Source organism: Culex pipiens, chromosome 2, assembly GCF_016801865.2.
Source record: "Culex pipiens pallens isolate TS chromosome 2, TS_CPP_V2, whole genome shotgun sequence".
Classification (NCBI taxonomy): domain Eukaryota; kingdom Metazoa; phylum Arthropoda; class Insecta; order Diptera; family Culicidae; genus Culex; species Culex pipiens.
In genome coordinates, this window is record NC_068938.1 from 78,293,306 (window position 1) to 78,309,202 (window position 15,897).

Here is a 15,897-nt window from a genome sequence, read left to right on the forward strand (position 1 = left end):
TTTGTGAATTGAATTAAATTTGTATTAGACTGCAGGCAAAACAAACTCATGATATTGAGGTTCAAGTAACTGTGATTGCAGGTATTATTTTTTTATTTCATATGTTTATAAATTTCAAATTGATGTTTATTCATTAGGGTGGTCCAAATCTGGGCTTTCTCGGGGCTACCCCCTCAAATCAAAGATTATAATGCCTTCATAAGTGCAGTGCTTCTGGGGACGCGCAGTTCTGTTTTTTTGTGATAATTTTCGTCTCTTTTGTGTCGCTATTTGTGTGCATGGGGTGATTGGGCATAATAATTGAATAATGCCTTCATAAGTGCAGTGCTTCTGGGGACGCGCAGTCCTGTTTTTTCGTGATAATTTTCGTCTCTTTTGTGTCGCTATTTGTGTGCATGGGGTGATTGGGCATAATAATTGAATAATGCCTTCATAAGTGCAGTGCTTCTGGGGACGCGCAGTTCTGTTTTTTTTGTGATAATTTTCGTCTCTTTTGTGTCGCTATTTATGTGCATGGGGTGATTGGGCATAATAATTGAATAATGCCTTCATAAGTGCAGTGCTTCTGGGGACGCGCAGTTCTGTTTTTTTGTGATAATTTTCGTCTCTTTTGTGTCGCTATTTGTGTGCATGGGGTGATTGGGCATAATAATTGAATAATGCCTTCATAAGTGCAGTGCTTCTGGGGACGCGCAGTCCTGTTTTTCGCGATAATTTTCGTCTCTTTTGTGTCGCTATTTGTGTGCATGGGGTGATTGGGCATAATAATTGAATAATGCCTTCATAAGTGCAGTGCTTCTGGGGACGCGCAGTCCTGTTTTTCGCGATAATTTTCGTCGTAAATGATCGTAAAAATTTATTCCAACTTTCAGTTTTAGTATTAATTCATCAATCTATCGATTTTATGAAGAGTAAGGCGTCATTTATTTACTATTTTTGAAATTTGCTCGCGTTATCTAAATTGTAAAAACAGTAAAAATATATTGATAAGTCCAGCCCATAGCGCTACTGCTCGGTTGGCACGCGTTCGATTAAAACAAACTTTTTAAATAATCAATTATTTATCTTTCCGCAGCCGGCTGCCTAAGATTTCAAATTTCAACCGATAAACAAAATGCTCATGGTCACATCACTGCCACTCGTGAATCCTGACCTCATACCCATCTACTAACCCCCTCAAAACTCATGTGATACTTTGTCGGAGAAGCAGTCGATTGGGCGGTCTCTATCACTCAAGTATCGGACTAACATTCCCATCCACTTCCCCGTGACTCTACCACTGGTCGTGGCCGGCGCCGGTATTGATCAGCATGATAGGGGCCTTTGAGAAGTTGCGAAGCGAGGAAAGATAGCACCCACTTATCTTCCACGGCTCGTGGATGTAACTTCTGGAGGTCCTGGTCAATAACGGAGTAGCAACTGCGGGTGGGCACCTATGCTTATGCTTATGCTTATGCTATCCCCTCAAATCAAAGATTGACCCAAAAATCGTCAAAATGTATGGAGCAAAGCAACTGTTTCAGTTTTTTTACTTGTGGAGGGAGCAATATTCGTCCAATCTTTATCAATTCTCAGATGTAGAACATTCATTAAATTTAGAACAACTTTCCCGAAGACACGAAGCTAATAACTTTTCAGCAAAAACCCCAAAAATTAGGTGGAATTTAGCCTAGTGATGGACCACCCTATTATTCATGTTATTTATGTTGTATTTCTGTTCATAAATTCAAAATTTTAAATACGTCTCCGAATCCGAGAATTTTGTTACCCAAAAAAGTATAGGTCATCACTTAAATTTTCAAGTTATCGCAGTTTTAATGAAAAAAGTTGTTTTTTTTCTTGTTTTCGTCACTTTTCCATTTTAGTTCCAAGTTTTTATTTTCAAAATCATATCTCAGAATCCCTTTTATGAATGTTCATCATTTTATTATAAGTTAAGTGAAGTTTTCCGAGAAATCACGAAATATTGAATGTTTGACCCTTTTGAATTGTTAGTTTTGACTCAAAAAATTGCATAATATTGTTTTCGAAAAGATCGGAAAATTTCACGAATGTTTCAAATTTTAACATTGAAAATCGGACCATTAGTTGCTAAGATATCGACATTAGAAAATGGAGGGTTGTTTCGGTGAGACTTTAAAAATAATCAATTTTCGTGTTTCTTTTTCTTTTAATCGCTGTATCTCAGCTACTGGCGGTCTAATTTTCAATGTTTTTTGGACGAAATAGTAGGAAATTTCCAGCACTTTTCGAACAAAATATTTTCAGGGATGAACAATCATGAACACTATTTAAGAAAAATCAAAAACCTCGATTTTTTCGGACAAAATTCAACTTTGAATGCCTATATTTTGGAAATGGTGTACTTATTCAAAAAAAAAAAGTAAAGTACTTATCGATTGCAAATTTGATTTTATATAAAACAATGAGCTCAAAAATTTTTAGGTACATTTTTTTTACAAAAATATCTTTTTTAAAAAAATATATAACTCGTCGGCTAATTTTGGTCCATGCCTCTGAATGGCTTAAAAGATGCAATGTTTTGTCCCCTAAAACTTACAAAAAAAAAATTGGGATTTTTAAAAATTAAATATTTGAGAAATAAAGTTAATTTAAAAATCACAAAATTGTGTTTTCCTTGTACCTTTTTTTTAATTGTCCTCATCAATACTTAATACTTTGCCGAATACGCCAAATCAATCAAAAAATTCCTTGCAAAGTTACATATTTTCGAACATTTACGTACCATTTTTGTATGAACAGTAGGGTGCCCAGAATATGGAACTTTTTCTCAAAACCTCGCTCCACAAGCTGAATATTGTTCCTTGAGCTATTTCAGGACCCTGGGCCAAATATGAGCAAAATTGGTTAACATTTACCCATTGATACTCGGGGGTGAACTTTGTATGAGAAAAATTGAAAAAATGTATGGAAAACCCAATTTTCTTACTTAGCGATTTAAAAAAGTTATTTTTGTATGAAAAACACTTTTTCCACCAACTTTAGGCTCGGGTATCAATGGATTAATCTCATCCAATGTCGCTCAACATTTACACAGATGCTTAAAATAACCCAAAAAACCGTTTTCCGCTTGTGGAGCAGGGGGTCATTTTTTCTGGGCACCCTAATGAACAGCTCCCAAAATTGTACGGAGATTTGTATGGGTGAACCAATGACACAAAATGGCTTCTTTGGTGATAGGAAAGGCCTCCATAAAGTTTGAGCCAAATTTAAAAAAAAAACTAACTTAATCCACCTATGTGGTTGGTGCCTTCCTCACATTTTACCAACAATGGGTAATATGAGCGATCTGGACACATATTTCAGCTATTTTTTTAGATCCTGAAAAATAAGTACATCGATATAACTTAAGTGATAATAACTCGATACAGGATTGCCAGTTCTTCAATGTTTTGGACTCGTTGGAAAAATCTTTCAATTACCTAACCAACGATGGGTCGGATGATGGATCCGGACATCGTTTACATACATTTAAGTGAGATCCGGCATCAAAAAGTACAAATATATCAATTAAGTGGTAATAACTCGAGGCAGGGTTGCCAGATCTTCAATGTTGTGGACTCGTTGGAAAGGTTTTACAATTACCGAACCAACGATGGGTCGGATGATGGATCCGGACATTGTTTACATACATTTAAGTGAGATCCGGCATCAACAAAGTACAAATATAACACTTAAGTGGTCATAACTCGAGACAGGGTTGCCAGATCTTCAATGTTGTGGACTCGTTGGAAAGGTCTTTCAATTACCTAACCAACGATGGGTCGGATGATGGATCCGGACATCGTTTACATACAATTAAGTGAGGTCCGGCATCAAAAAAGTACAAATATAGCACTTAAGTGGTCATAACTCGAGACAGGGTTGCCAGATCTTCAATGTTGTGGACTCGTTGGAAAGGTCTTTCAATTACCTAACCAACGATGGGTCGGATGATGGATCCGGACATCGTTTACATACAATTAAGTGAGGTCCGGCATCAAAAAAGTACAAATATAGCACTTAAGTGGTCATAACTCGAGACAGGGTTGCCAGATCTTCAATGTTGTGGACTCGTTGGAAAGGTTTTACAATTACCTAACCAACGATGGGTCGGATGATGGATCCGGACATCGTTTACATACATTTAAGTGAGATCCGGCATCAAAAAGTACAAATATATCAATTAAGTGGTAATAACTCGAGGCAGGGTTGCCAGATCTTCAATGTTGTGGACTCGTTGGAAAGGTTTTACAATTACCTAACCAACGATGGGTCGGATGATGGATCCGGACATCGTTTACATACATTTAAGTGAGATCCGGCATCAAAAAAGTACAAATATAACACTTAAGTGGTCATAACTCGAGACAGGGTTGCCAGATCTTCAATGTTGTGGACTCGTTAGAAAGGTCTTTCAATTACCTAACCAACGATGGGTCGGATGATGGATCCGGACATCGTTTACATACAATTAAGTGAGGTCCGGCATCAAAAAAGTACAAATATAGCACTTAAGTGGTCATAACTCGAGACAGGGTTGCAGGGTTGTGGACTCGTTGGAAAGGTCTTTCAATTACCTAACCAACGATGGGTCGGATGATGGATCCGGACATTGTTTACATACATTTAAGTGAGATCCGGCATCAAAAAGTACAAATATAGCACTTAAGTGGTCATAACTCGAGACAGGGTTGCCAGATCTTCAATGTTGTGGACTCGTTGGAAAGGTCTTTCAATTACCTAACCAACGATTGGTCGGATGATGGATCCGGACATCGTTTACATACATTTAAGTGAGATCCGGCATCAAAAAGTACAAATATATCAATTAAGTAGTAATAACTCGAGGCAGGGTTGCCAGATCTTCAATGATGTGGACTCGTTGGAAAGGTTTTACAATTACCTAACCAACGATGGGTCGGATGATGGATCCGGACATTGTTTACATACATTTAAGTGAGATCCGGCATCAACAAAGTACAAATATAACACTTAAGTGGTCATAACTCGAGACAGGGTTGCCAGATCTTCAATGTTGTGGACTCGTTGGAAAGGTCTTTCAATTACCTAACCAACGATGGGTCGGATGATGGATCCGGACATCGTTTACATACAATTAAGTGAGGTCCGGCATCAAAAAAGTACAAATATAGCACTTAAGTGGTCATAACTCGAGACAGGGTTGCCAGATCTTCAATGTTGTGGACTCGTTGGAAAGGTTTTACAATAACCTAACCAACGATGGGTCGGATGATGGATCCGGACATCGTTTACATACATTTAAGTGAGATCCGGCATCAAAAAGTACAAATATATCAATTAAGTGGTAATAACTCGAGGCAGGGTTGCCAGATCTTCAATGTTGTGGACTCGTTGGAAAGGTTTTACAATTACCTAACCAACGATGGGTCGGATGATGGATCCGGACATCGTTTACATACATTTAAGTGAGATCCGGCATCAAAAAAGTACAAATATAACACTTAAGTGGTCATAACTCGAGACAGGGTTGCCAGATCTTCAATGTTGTGGACTCGTTAGAAAGGTCTTTCAATTACCTAACCAACGATGGGTCGGATGATGGATCCGGACATCGTTTACATACAATTAAGTGAGGTCCGGCATCAAAAAAGTACAAATATAGCTCTTAAGTGGTCATAACTCGAGACAGGGTTGCAGGGTTGTGGACTCGTTGGAAAGGTCTTTCAATTACCTAACCAACGATGGGTCGGATGATGGATCCGGACATTGTTTACATACATTTAAGTGAGATCCGGCATCAAAAAGTACAAATATAGCACTTAAGTGGTCATAACTCGAGACAGGGTTGCCAGATCTTCAATGTTGTGGACTCGTTGGAAAGGTTTTACAATTACCTAACCAACGATGGGTCGGATGATGGATCCGGACATCGTTTACATACATTTAAGTGAGATCCGGCATCAAAAAAGTACATATATAGCACTTAAGTGGTCATAACTCGAGACAGGGTTGTCAGATCTTCAATGTTGTGGACTCGTTGGAAAGGTCTTTCAATTACCTAACCAACGATGGGTCGGATGATGGATCCGGACATCGTTTACATACATTTAAGTGAGATTCGGCATCAAAAAAGTACAAATATAGCACTTAAGTGGTAATAACTCGAGACAGGGTTGCCAGATCTTCAATGTTGTGGACTCGTTGGAAAGGTCTTTCAATTACCTAACCAACGATGGGTCGGATGATGGATCCGGACATCGTTTACATACATTTAAGTGAGATCCGGCATCAAAAAAGTACAAATATATCACTTAAGTGGTCATAACTCGAGACAGGGTTGCCAGATCTTCAATGTTGTGGACTCGTTGGAAAGGTCTTTCAATTACCTAACCAACGATGTGTCGGATGACGGATCCGGACGTCGTTTACATGCATATAAACGAGATCCGGATATATGTGAAAACACATTTTTATACATAACTTTTGAACTAGTTATCGAAACTTCAAACAATTCAATAGCGATGTATGGGACCCTAAAACAAGTCGAATGCAACTAGTTTGGTCAAAATCGGTTCAGCCAGTGCTGAGAAAACTCAGTGAGAATTTTGGTCACATACATACATACACACACACATACACACACACATACACACACACATACACACACACATACACACACACAGACATTTGCTCAGTTTTCGATTCTGAGTCGATATGTATACATGAAGGTGGGTCTTTGAGCTTTTGATAAAAAGTTCATTTTTAGAGCAGGATTATAGCCTTACCTCAGTGAGGAAGGCAAAAAATATAAGTAACATCCATTTCCGGATTTGGAGGAGAATTGCTCATATGTCCAATGTAAGTTTTATTTCAAACAAAATAAATTTCAAATTTTGAGCCCACTTTTCAAAATTTTGCAGTAATAATAAAAACTATCACAAAACGCTTTATACATTATTACAATCATGCTACCACCGATAATTTGCAAAATATCAATGATTCAAGGCAAATATTATTTTTCCATTAGTTTTATGTCTTTTTCGGAATTGTGGTCCCAAAATTCAAAATTTTCAGAAAGTCCAAAAGTGCCCTATTTGAAGAAAATGCAAAAATGATTGTTACACAATGTAATTCAAATAATTTGCAATCAATGCACAGTGACCCAGACCACATCATTTAGTGAAAAATCTTGAAGAAATTGTGCAGTTCTGGAACTTTGGTGACTTCAAAAGAGTTGTTGCAAATGAGGAGGGGCAACATTTAGTTGAAAATTAGGGTGGTTCACGGACAGGATGTTTTCAAAAATCTAAATGTTTAGGAATATTTTTGGGTTTTTATGTCTTCTAGAAAAAAGACACCAACATTTTATCTCGCCATCTATGCCTTATACGACCAAATTTTGAGAAAGCATCTGAGCAAACCTTCAAAAATCATTTTTTTTTATCGGGTTAATTCAGAATAAAATTTAAAAGAACAGATATGTTTAGGACACTTTCAGAGCTCTGAAATAACAAACATTTTCGTTTTTCAAGTCAATTTGTTACAAAAACTAACTTAATCCACCTATGTGGTTGGAGCCTTCCTCACAACAATTACTGTACACAAGTTTCATCTATTTTTTAGATCCGGCTTCCAAAAAGTACATCGATATCACTTAAGTGACCATATCTCGAGACAGGGTTGCCAGATCGTAAATGTTTTGGACTCGTTGGAAAGGTATTTTGATAACCTAACCAACGTTGGGTCGGATGATGGACCCGGACATAGTTTACATACATTTAAGTGAGATCCGGCTATAAAAAAGTACATCAATATCTCTTAAGTGGCCATATCTCGAGACAGGGTTGCCAGATCTTCAATGTTTTGCACTCGTTGGAAAGGTATTTTGATAACCTAACCAACAATGGGTCGGATGGTGGATCCGGACATAGTTTACATACATTTGAGTGAGATCCGGCTTCAAAAAAGTACATCAATATCACTTAAGTGGCCATATCTCGAGACAGGGTTGCCAGATCTTCAATGTTTTAGACTCGTTGGAAAATTTTTTTGATAACCTAACCAACAATGGGTCGGATGATGGACCCGGACATAGTTTACATACATTTAAGTGATATCCGGCTTCTAAAAAGTATATCAATATCACTTAAGTGGCCATATCTCGAGACAGGGTTGCCAGATCTTCAATGTTTTGGACTTGTTGGAAAGGTATTTTGATAACCTAACCAACGATGGGTCGGATGATGGACCCGGACATAGTTTACATACAGTTAAGTGAGATCAAAATATATGTGAAAACACATTTTTATACATAACTTTTGAACTACTTATCGAAACTTCAATCTGTATAAAACTCGATCTATGGGACCCTAAACCAAGTCGAATGCAACAGGTTCGGGTCAAATCGGTTCAGCCAGTGCCGAGAAACATGAGCTAGTTTGTTGGTCACATACATACATACACACACACATACACACAGACATTTGTTCAGTTTTCGATTCTGAGTCGATATGTATACATGAAGGTGGGTCTACGACGTTTTTATACGATGTTCATTTTTAGAGCAGGATTATAGCCTTACCTCAGTGAGGAAGGCAAAAAAAGTTACATTTTAAGGAAAAAAATGCCATTTTTTATTCTAAATATCTCGAAAAAGCGCAGGCCATATTTGAAACGCCAGGTTGCATTCGAAAGGAGAGATCTAGTACTACAAAAATTCCAGAGGTATTTTTCTTGAAACTCGAGTTAAAACGAAACTATTGGCACTACGCCCCCCGGGGCATGGCCTTCCTCTAACGTGGGATTTCTGCTCCAGCGCCTCTGACGAGACAGGAGAAACCGGGACCGACGTTTTACTTCACCATCCGATAGAAGCTCAGTGGATAAGGCGGGAATCGAACCCGCGTCTCATAGCATCATCGGGATCGGCAGCCGAAGCCGCTACCCCTGCGCCACGAGACCCACCCAAACTCGAGTTATCTTTATTTAAAAATTTCCAAAAATATTCCTGAAAAGTTAGATGTTCGAAAACCATCCGAAACCTCTCGTGAACCACCCTAATTTTCATCCAAAAATGGCTTTTTCCCATTTTCAACAACTTTTTTTAAGACACCAAGACTCTAGAACTGCACCAATTTTCGCTAAATTTTGCTATCTGGACCACTATGCAATGGTACAAGTTTGTTCTTAAAAAAATAAATTTGTAGAATTTTTTTTGACCTCTAATTTTTTAACATGAGAGGTCCTTACGCTGGGAAAATTTGACGTAAAACACACTTTTATTGCTTCCACACAAAATAATATAAAATCAATTTTGAGTTGATGATGCATTTTTTAAACAAAAAAAAAACAAACATTGGCAGTGTATGAATGTGACTGTGTGAATTTAAATAATTACTGTAAAGTATTGCAATTTTGATGACAAGTACAAACAATAAAACTTTATATACTGTCATCTGGGGGGGGGGGGGGGGGATTAGATTGGGTCATACAAAAATGCTGAAAATTGTATGACCCAATCTCACCCCTAAAGACGGTATTGCAATGCAATAAAGAAGTAAACAAAATGCATCTAAAATCCAACCACCAAACTCAGGAAGCCTTCAACATCACATCCTCAAATCACATAACTCTCAGGCACCACCACTTCAAAGTAATTCCAAACACGGGCCTTAGAGTCGCGTTGCCGATCAGAAAACAGGAAATTAAATTTCAAACTCGAACGCGCGAGCCATCTAGCGCAGACAGCAGCAAAAAAAAGTGTTAAACCATTAAATTACTTTAATCTCTCCTTCTGGTTTTTTCGCGCTAATACCGGGGCTTGATTCGAGCGCGCCTACGAAACATCGAAAACTGCAACAGAAGCAGCAGCAGATGCAGTTGTTGCGCGCGGGGAAAAGTTTTAATCTGCCCGGTATGGAACGAAACTCCAAGTTAGTCGAAGTAACTAGCATCGAGCCCTACGAGGGAGGAGGAGGAGGGAAAATCACGTGTTGAAGTAATTTTCTACATGCGGAGAGGACGGCGGCGGCCATTACTGGAAGATGGTTTCGCTGGAAAGGGGGTTGAGGGAAACGAGTACTTTTCTACTTCTAAGTGATTATTAATGCAATTTAAACTTTGTTTTGAACTCGATTCTGGCGTGTGCAATGGGAGGAGAAAGATGGTTGAAATATGGTTCTTGGAAGGCAGTCAGAAGCGGCAGCAACGTTATTGGATCTTGATGGCGGGAGGAAGTAGTTAATTTACTGACAGAGCCAGAGGTGTAGCTTTAGAATAAGACCATGTTTTTTTTCAAAATGTTTAATTTTTTTCGTCTTTTCGTAATTGAGTTCTCTTGAATCATTTGAATTTGCTTTAAAAATCAGAAAAAGTTAAAAAATTTGGCTATCTTTTGACAACAAGCACAACCCTTGTTACGTCCCTGTCAACCATTACTTCAGCCAATAAATTACTCTAGAAAACATAATCGAAGGCGCCTCCGAAATCAGTAGCACCTCTCAACAACCCAACCCAACCCTAGACCGGCCAGCTACCGATTAGGGTGCCAAAGATTAATTGGATTCCACGGAAGCCTTCACATACCTCGTGAACACGTCCGGGTAGTGCGTCCTGGAGAAGGCCTTCTCCAGCTCCTCCAGCTGGAAGCTCGTGAAGGTCGTCCGGTAGCGGCGCTGCTTTCTCTTTGGTTGAAACTCGTCCACCCCGCCGTCATCGCTGTGCTGGTCCGACATCGGGCTGTTTGGATCTCCGCCGGGGCCACTCGAACCCCCGCCCCCACTCCCCCCCGGACTGGACATCATGCCGTGACTGTGACTCTGCTGCTGATGATGCCCTCCGTGATGCGGGTGGTGCTGCGACAGGTGGTGGTGGCCCAGATGGTGGCCATCCGAACCGGAACGCTCCAGCGGACTACCCTGGGGTGGCCGCGCCTCGTGCGGCATGTCCTCCAGCTTGCTCTCGTCCGAGATGCCCATCGGTTGGCCTCTGCCGGCCGGATGCTCGTCGAGATCGGCAAGCCGTGCGATGTTGTAAATTTTGGACCGGTTCTGAAGCGCCCGCGCGCTCTCGGGAAGCACTCACGAAGCCAACCGCATGTACAGCTGAGGGAAGAAAGAGGGAGAACACAAGAAACAATCAGTATTGTAATTTTTAATAAATTTAATCAAGTGATGAAAAAGCCAATTTGCGAGATAAACGAACGAGAGAGGGAGCGAGAACCCAGCAAGGACCAGAGCTCGGAACCGGTTCGGGAAGAACCTTGGCGGGTCCAGTTGTCTATGGCGGCTCGACTAATGATAGTGTTTTGGTATACATTTAAAACCTTTATCGTAATCGGCTAATCAAGTGCGGACCTGCACACCGAACCGTGGTGGTGGTAGGTGATTTTTGGAAGTTAAAGGAAGGCGCAAGGTTTGCCTTTAAAGTTCACCAGCCATTTATCACACCTTAGCACGATAGACTGTGGTGAGCGATAGTGATGGAGCATTTTTGGTTTAAATTTTAAATTGAATTTACGTAAATTATACATCTGGAGTGTGATAGGACATAATTATACGTTTGGCGATTCCATTTAGGAAATGGTTTTTAATTAAATTTGTTTGCCCAAATTGCCACTCACCAATATGATTTAAACAAATTTGATATGATCCAATATGATCTAAACAAATTTTAAATCTGAAATCACATATCGAACGAATTAAGGTGAAACGGGACGTCAGTTCTTGGACAGCTTCTTTTCAACTAAAATAAATTTCTGAATTTGACAAATTGCTTGCTATCTTAAAACTTAGCGGCTGCAGAACTCCAGGCCTGTATTTTCAACATAATACTGTTTTGTTTTATGATAGGAAAATGTGGTTAAGGGCAGACGTGCATCCGCTCCGCTGTTTGGCATTTGGCGTAGATTCCCAGCATGTTGTGCCAGTGTTTACAGTACACTAATTACGCTGGTCCCGAAGGTTCCCGGAGAACCTGAGAGGCTATATTTTAAACCAAGTGAGATATAGGGAAAGAACCGTTAAGTGCAGTCAAAGAGCTTTTAAGACGTTCTTCTTGAGAACTTATGAGAACAGGCACATGAAAATATATCTGAGGTCGGTTTCTGCAATGAAGCTGATTGCCGTTAAGAAGAGCTCTTAGTGCCGATGCATGTCTGGTTAAGGACCATACGATAACTATAAGCTACTTTAGATAATTTAAAATTTTTGTGTGATAAATAACTAGGCTTAATGATTTTTCAAGCTAAAAATATGCAATTTTCACGGAGACCAACATCCAAAAACACAAAATTCCAGGGAAATTTCACGGAGTGTGAAAAATGCTTAAATATCCTTTAAACTACCGTGAAGATTTTAGTATACTAAATTATATTTTAAGCATCCAAGCTAAGTGATTTTTCAAGCTGGAAATTTCAAGTTTTCACGAGGACCATCAGATCAAATCAACATTTTTTGTAAAAAAAAATACACGAGACTTGAAAAAAAAAGAAAATTATCCAGAAAGCCTGATTCTTAAAACTAAAATAATATTATTAGCCCCAAATATTTCAATCTGGAGTGAACCGAGTTTGAACACCAATTTCCTTCTAGAATTCTATCTTAAAAATGAAATGGTAGTCAAATTGAAATTCCAGGTACATTCTAGTACATGAAACGCTATAATTAGTTTTCGAAAAATAAGTTTTCGCCAAAAAAATACGACTATTTAACAAACTGTGCATGCAAAATTCAGTAATATTTAAAATGTTTTAAAACGAATCCAACAGTACTAAAAGTGACAATAAATGCAAGGAAATGCATTTGTTTTCAGTTGACTCCAATTGTATTTTCACATAATATTCAGAAAAAATAATGCTTTGTCAAACAATGTTTGAAAACGAATAAAATCATTTTAATGTCAAGGATTATTCACATTTTTATGCTTACCTATTTTAACGTTTTTCAATTGGAAACTGATTTAATTAACGTTATTAAAACTTATTTAAACGTTTGTAGATAAAATATTTGTAAACTAACTTTCCATGCGTTGATTTCCATTTCAGCATTTCAGTAACCCATCAGTTCAAGTCTAAAAGAAAATATGTATTTGCAAACGAAATTTCAATTGAAATGTCTATAATTTGAAAACGGTTTAAAGTGAAGTTGTAAAATCAACTTCAGTAGCTTTTTTGGCATAAAAAAACATTTTTGTACTTTCCAAATTTGCAATAATTTTTGTACTTTCCAAAACTCACCATTTATTACAAAATCTTTACACAGATACCAAATTTTGCACCATTTTTAAACCTAGCGAAAAAGATGCCTTTGTTAGTCCCCTTAAAAAATAAAAAATCTCAAATATTTGAAAATACGTATTTAAAACACGTAGTTTGTTGGATAAATACGAAGAGTGCTTAAAAAATGAGTTTTGCAACGAGTTCCATGTTTTTTTAATTCTGAAAATAGTCTAAATGGGAAAATTGGTTTTCCAGTCCTTTGAAAGAGATGAAATGGCCTTCTTTCAACAAAAAAAAAACGGTGCACTTTTTCAGTGCTGAAAAGTTGAACTTTTCACATCTGTTTTGAATTGTATTATCAAAGAAAAAATCATGTATTTGATCGGGCATCTAATGATGGTATATCTGCACTTAGTCGTACAATTGCAGCTTTTGAAAGCTTTTTGAAAGATCTATATCCCATTGGATTCAAAATGTAAAATTAAACATTGTCGATTTTTTCCCCTTTTTTAGATATGATGGATACATCAAAAGATATTTTGAAAAGAGAAGTATGAAAACCGTGCAAATTTTAAGTAATCACGTTTCAAAATATGATATGGTTTAATTCCCATTTGTGTTTTCATTCAACTGGTACGGAGCCAAAACTGACCTGCCCCTGATCGCATAAATATCCCATATGCATTTTCATCGATTTCGAGTTTTTGATGCAGTTTGGTTCAAAATCGTGTGCTCTTTCAAAAGAGCCTATAACATCCAGTACTTTGTTCTAGAAATCAGGAGGAAATCCAGTTTTTTCGCGAAAATTTTACACGTAGCCTTATGTATGGGACAAACTTCAAATGCGTTTTTCTCAGCTTGATGTTTTTGCTTATGGGACATTTATGCGAACATGGGCAGTGACTTTATTCTAAAATGTGCATCGTAATGCAAAAGTTAAACTCTGTCAATGCACCACCGTTGGACATTATTTATTAAAGCTATCCCAAAAGAGCCTCCCCAGTTCTGCAGTGTCACCTTCGCGATTCTGACCGTCCCCGGTCACACCGGAAGTTGTCTGCGGCGTCTTTTTTTCTTTATTGGGCGCAAATCACTTTGTCTGGCGAACTCGTCCCGCCCAGGGTCGACGTGCAAAACTCGAAATTGAATCGCTCAAAATTATACCCTTTTTCTCATTCGGCACTGCCACTACCCAGAGCACAATTATTTCATTACAGTTCCACATGCTGGCTCGCTTCTTCGCTGTGTAGTCTCAATTAGCACACACACACACTGCGCACTCCGTGCAGACACCTGACCGGAGTTGCCGTTTATGGCCGTGAATGCCAACTTGGGCGTCGATTCCTTCCCCGGGGGACTTTATGGTTCTTAATTTAGTCGTTGTTTTCGAGAAGTTCCACGCGCGTGATGCCACCCAGAAGAGGGAGAGATCGCATTTGGCCTTCGGGGTCACCAGAACCTGATAAACCGCTGCGGCTTTTGTGCCACAATGTTACACAAATTCTGCTGAAATGAGGACCTGGCCGGCACGGATGTGCCTGCCTAGAGGGGAAGACCTGTCCGCCGACAACAACTGTAAGGATGATTAATTCATTGCATGAGGTCGAATTCTCATGCAGCGTTGATGTTGTGTCTTCATGGGGCATGTGTTGATAAGTCACATTAAACAATACAAAGAATCATTAGGGGGTTATGACATACCGTACTGAAATAATACACTTGTATTTTGAGGCAGAATGAAGGCTTTTCTTTGTAAGCAGCCAGCTTTTGTGGCATTGTAGTAAAAAGGTATTGGCTTTGAGTTGTTTCTTCCATCTTTGAAACTCATCAAAAATGGTTGAGACAAGATACCACAACAGTTACAATTTGAAAAGTTGCAGAAACTTGACGCATTCAAGAGGATTTAAACCTGCAATAATCCGCTGTTGAGAGGCCAGAGATATCCTTTATTAGAGGGGAAGAACCGTAAGTTGCTCGAAAAGTGATTATCTAGCCCCGGGTTGATGAGGTGGCAATATTAATTAACTTTTCCACAACTTGGACTATCATCATCCGCCAAGTAGTTGGCAGTGCGGCCAGTTTTGATAGTCATTTGTCATCGCGCGTCACACACGGTGGTGTGGTGGGTCCTGGGGCGGATGAACCAAATGCATTCCAACAAGTGGGCTTAGTGGCAAGGATTTTCTCGCCGATCACCGTAGCTAGTGATCAGTCACTGTCGGCGGGGCACACGGATGGTGACATGAGCTGGTTTGATGGGTGTTGAGTGCAACAAGGTTGGTGGTGTTTGCGCGAATCGGCGGATGTTGGAGTTGTTGGGCATTTCCTGCTACAATTGCTAATAATTAATTTAGCTTATCTTTACATCGAATCATTTGGAAAAAGCTGATCTTGAAAAATAACTCAGATTGGTCTTCAAGTTTCTTTTAAACAAATTGCATCTGGAGATTGTTTCAACATTGAAATGACAAAATTAATTTGATATCAATTTAAGATTCTTAGCTCATTTGCATCCCTGGAAATTTGTGAATTGTGTAGTAAATAAATACAAAAAATAAAAACATCTTTGGCATAAAGAGATTTTTGATAACTTTTGAAAAAGGCATAAAGGTCTTTTGATAACAAATCGCTGTATTTTGCGAACCTTTTTTAATATTTTGGCAAAAGCTAATCTTTGAATGGTTTCCGGTGATTTT

General features: G+C 38.8%; 1 protein-coding gene across 2 annotated transcripts in view; it reads right to left on the minus strand.

The window, feature by feature from the left end:
- LOC120419197 (homeobox protein aristaless) overlaps positions 1-15,897 on the minus strand; it is a 126,889-nt gene that overhangs the window by 24,875 nt on the left and 86,117 nt on the right. For both annotated transcript variants that reach the window (XM_039581868.2, XM_039581869.2), the window contains exon 2: positions 10,570-11,087. In XM_039581868.2, coding sequence (XP_039437802.1) covers positions 10,570-10,961 — 392 coding nt within the window. In that variant the 5' untranslated portion in view covers positions 10,962-11,087. The remainder of the gene's footprint in view (positions 1-10,569; positions 11,088-15,897) is intronic.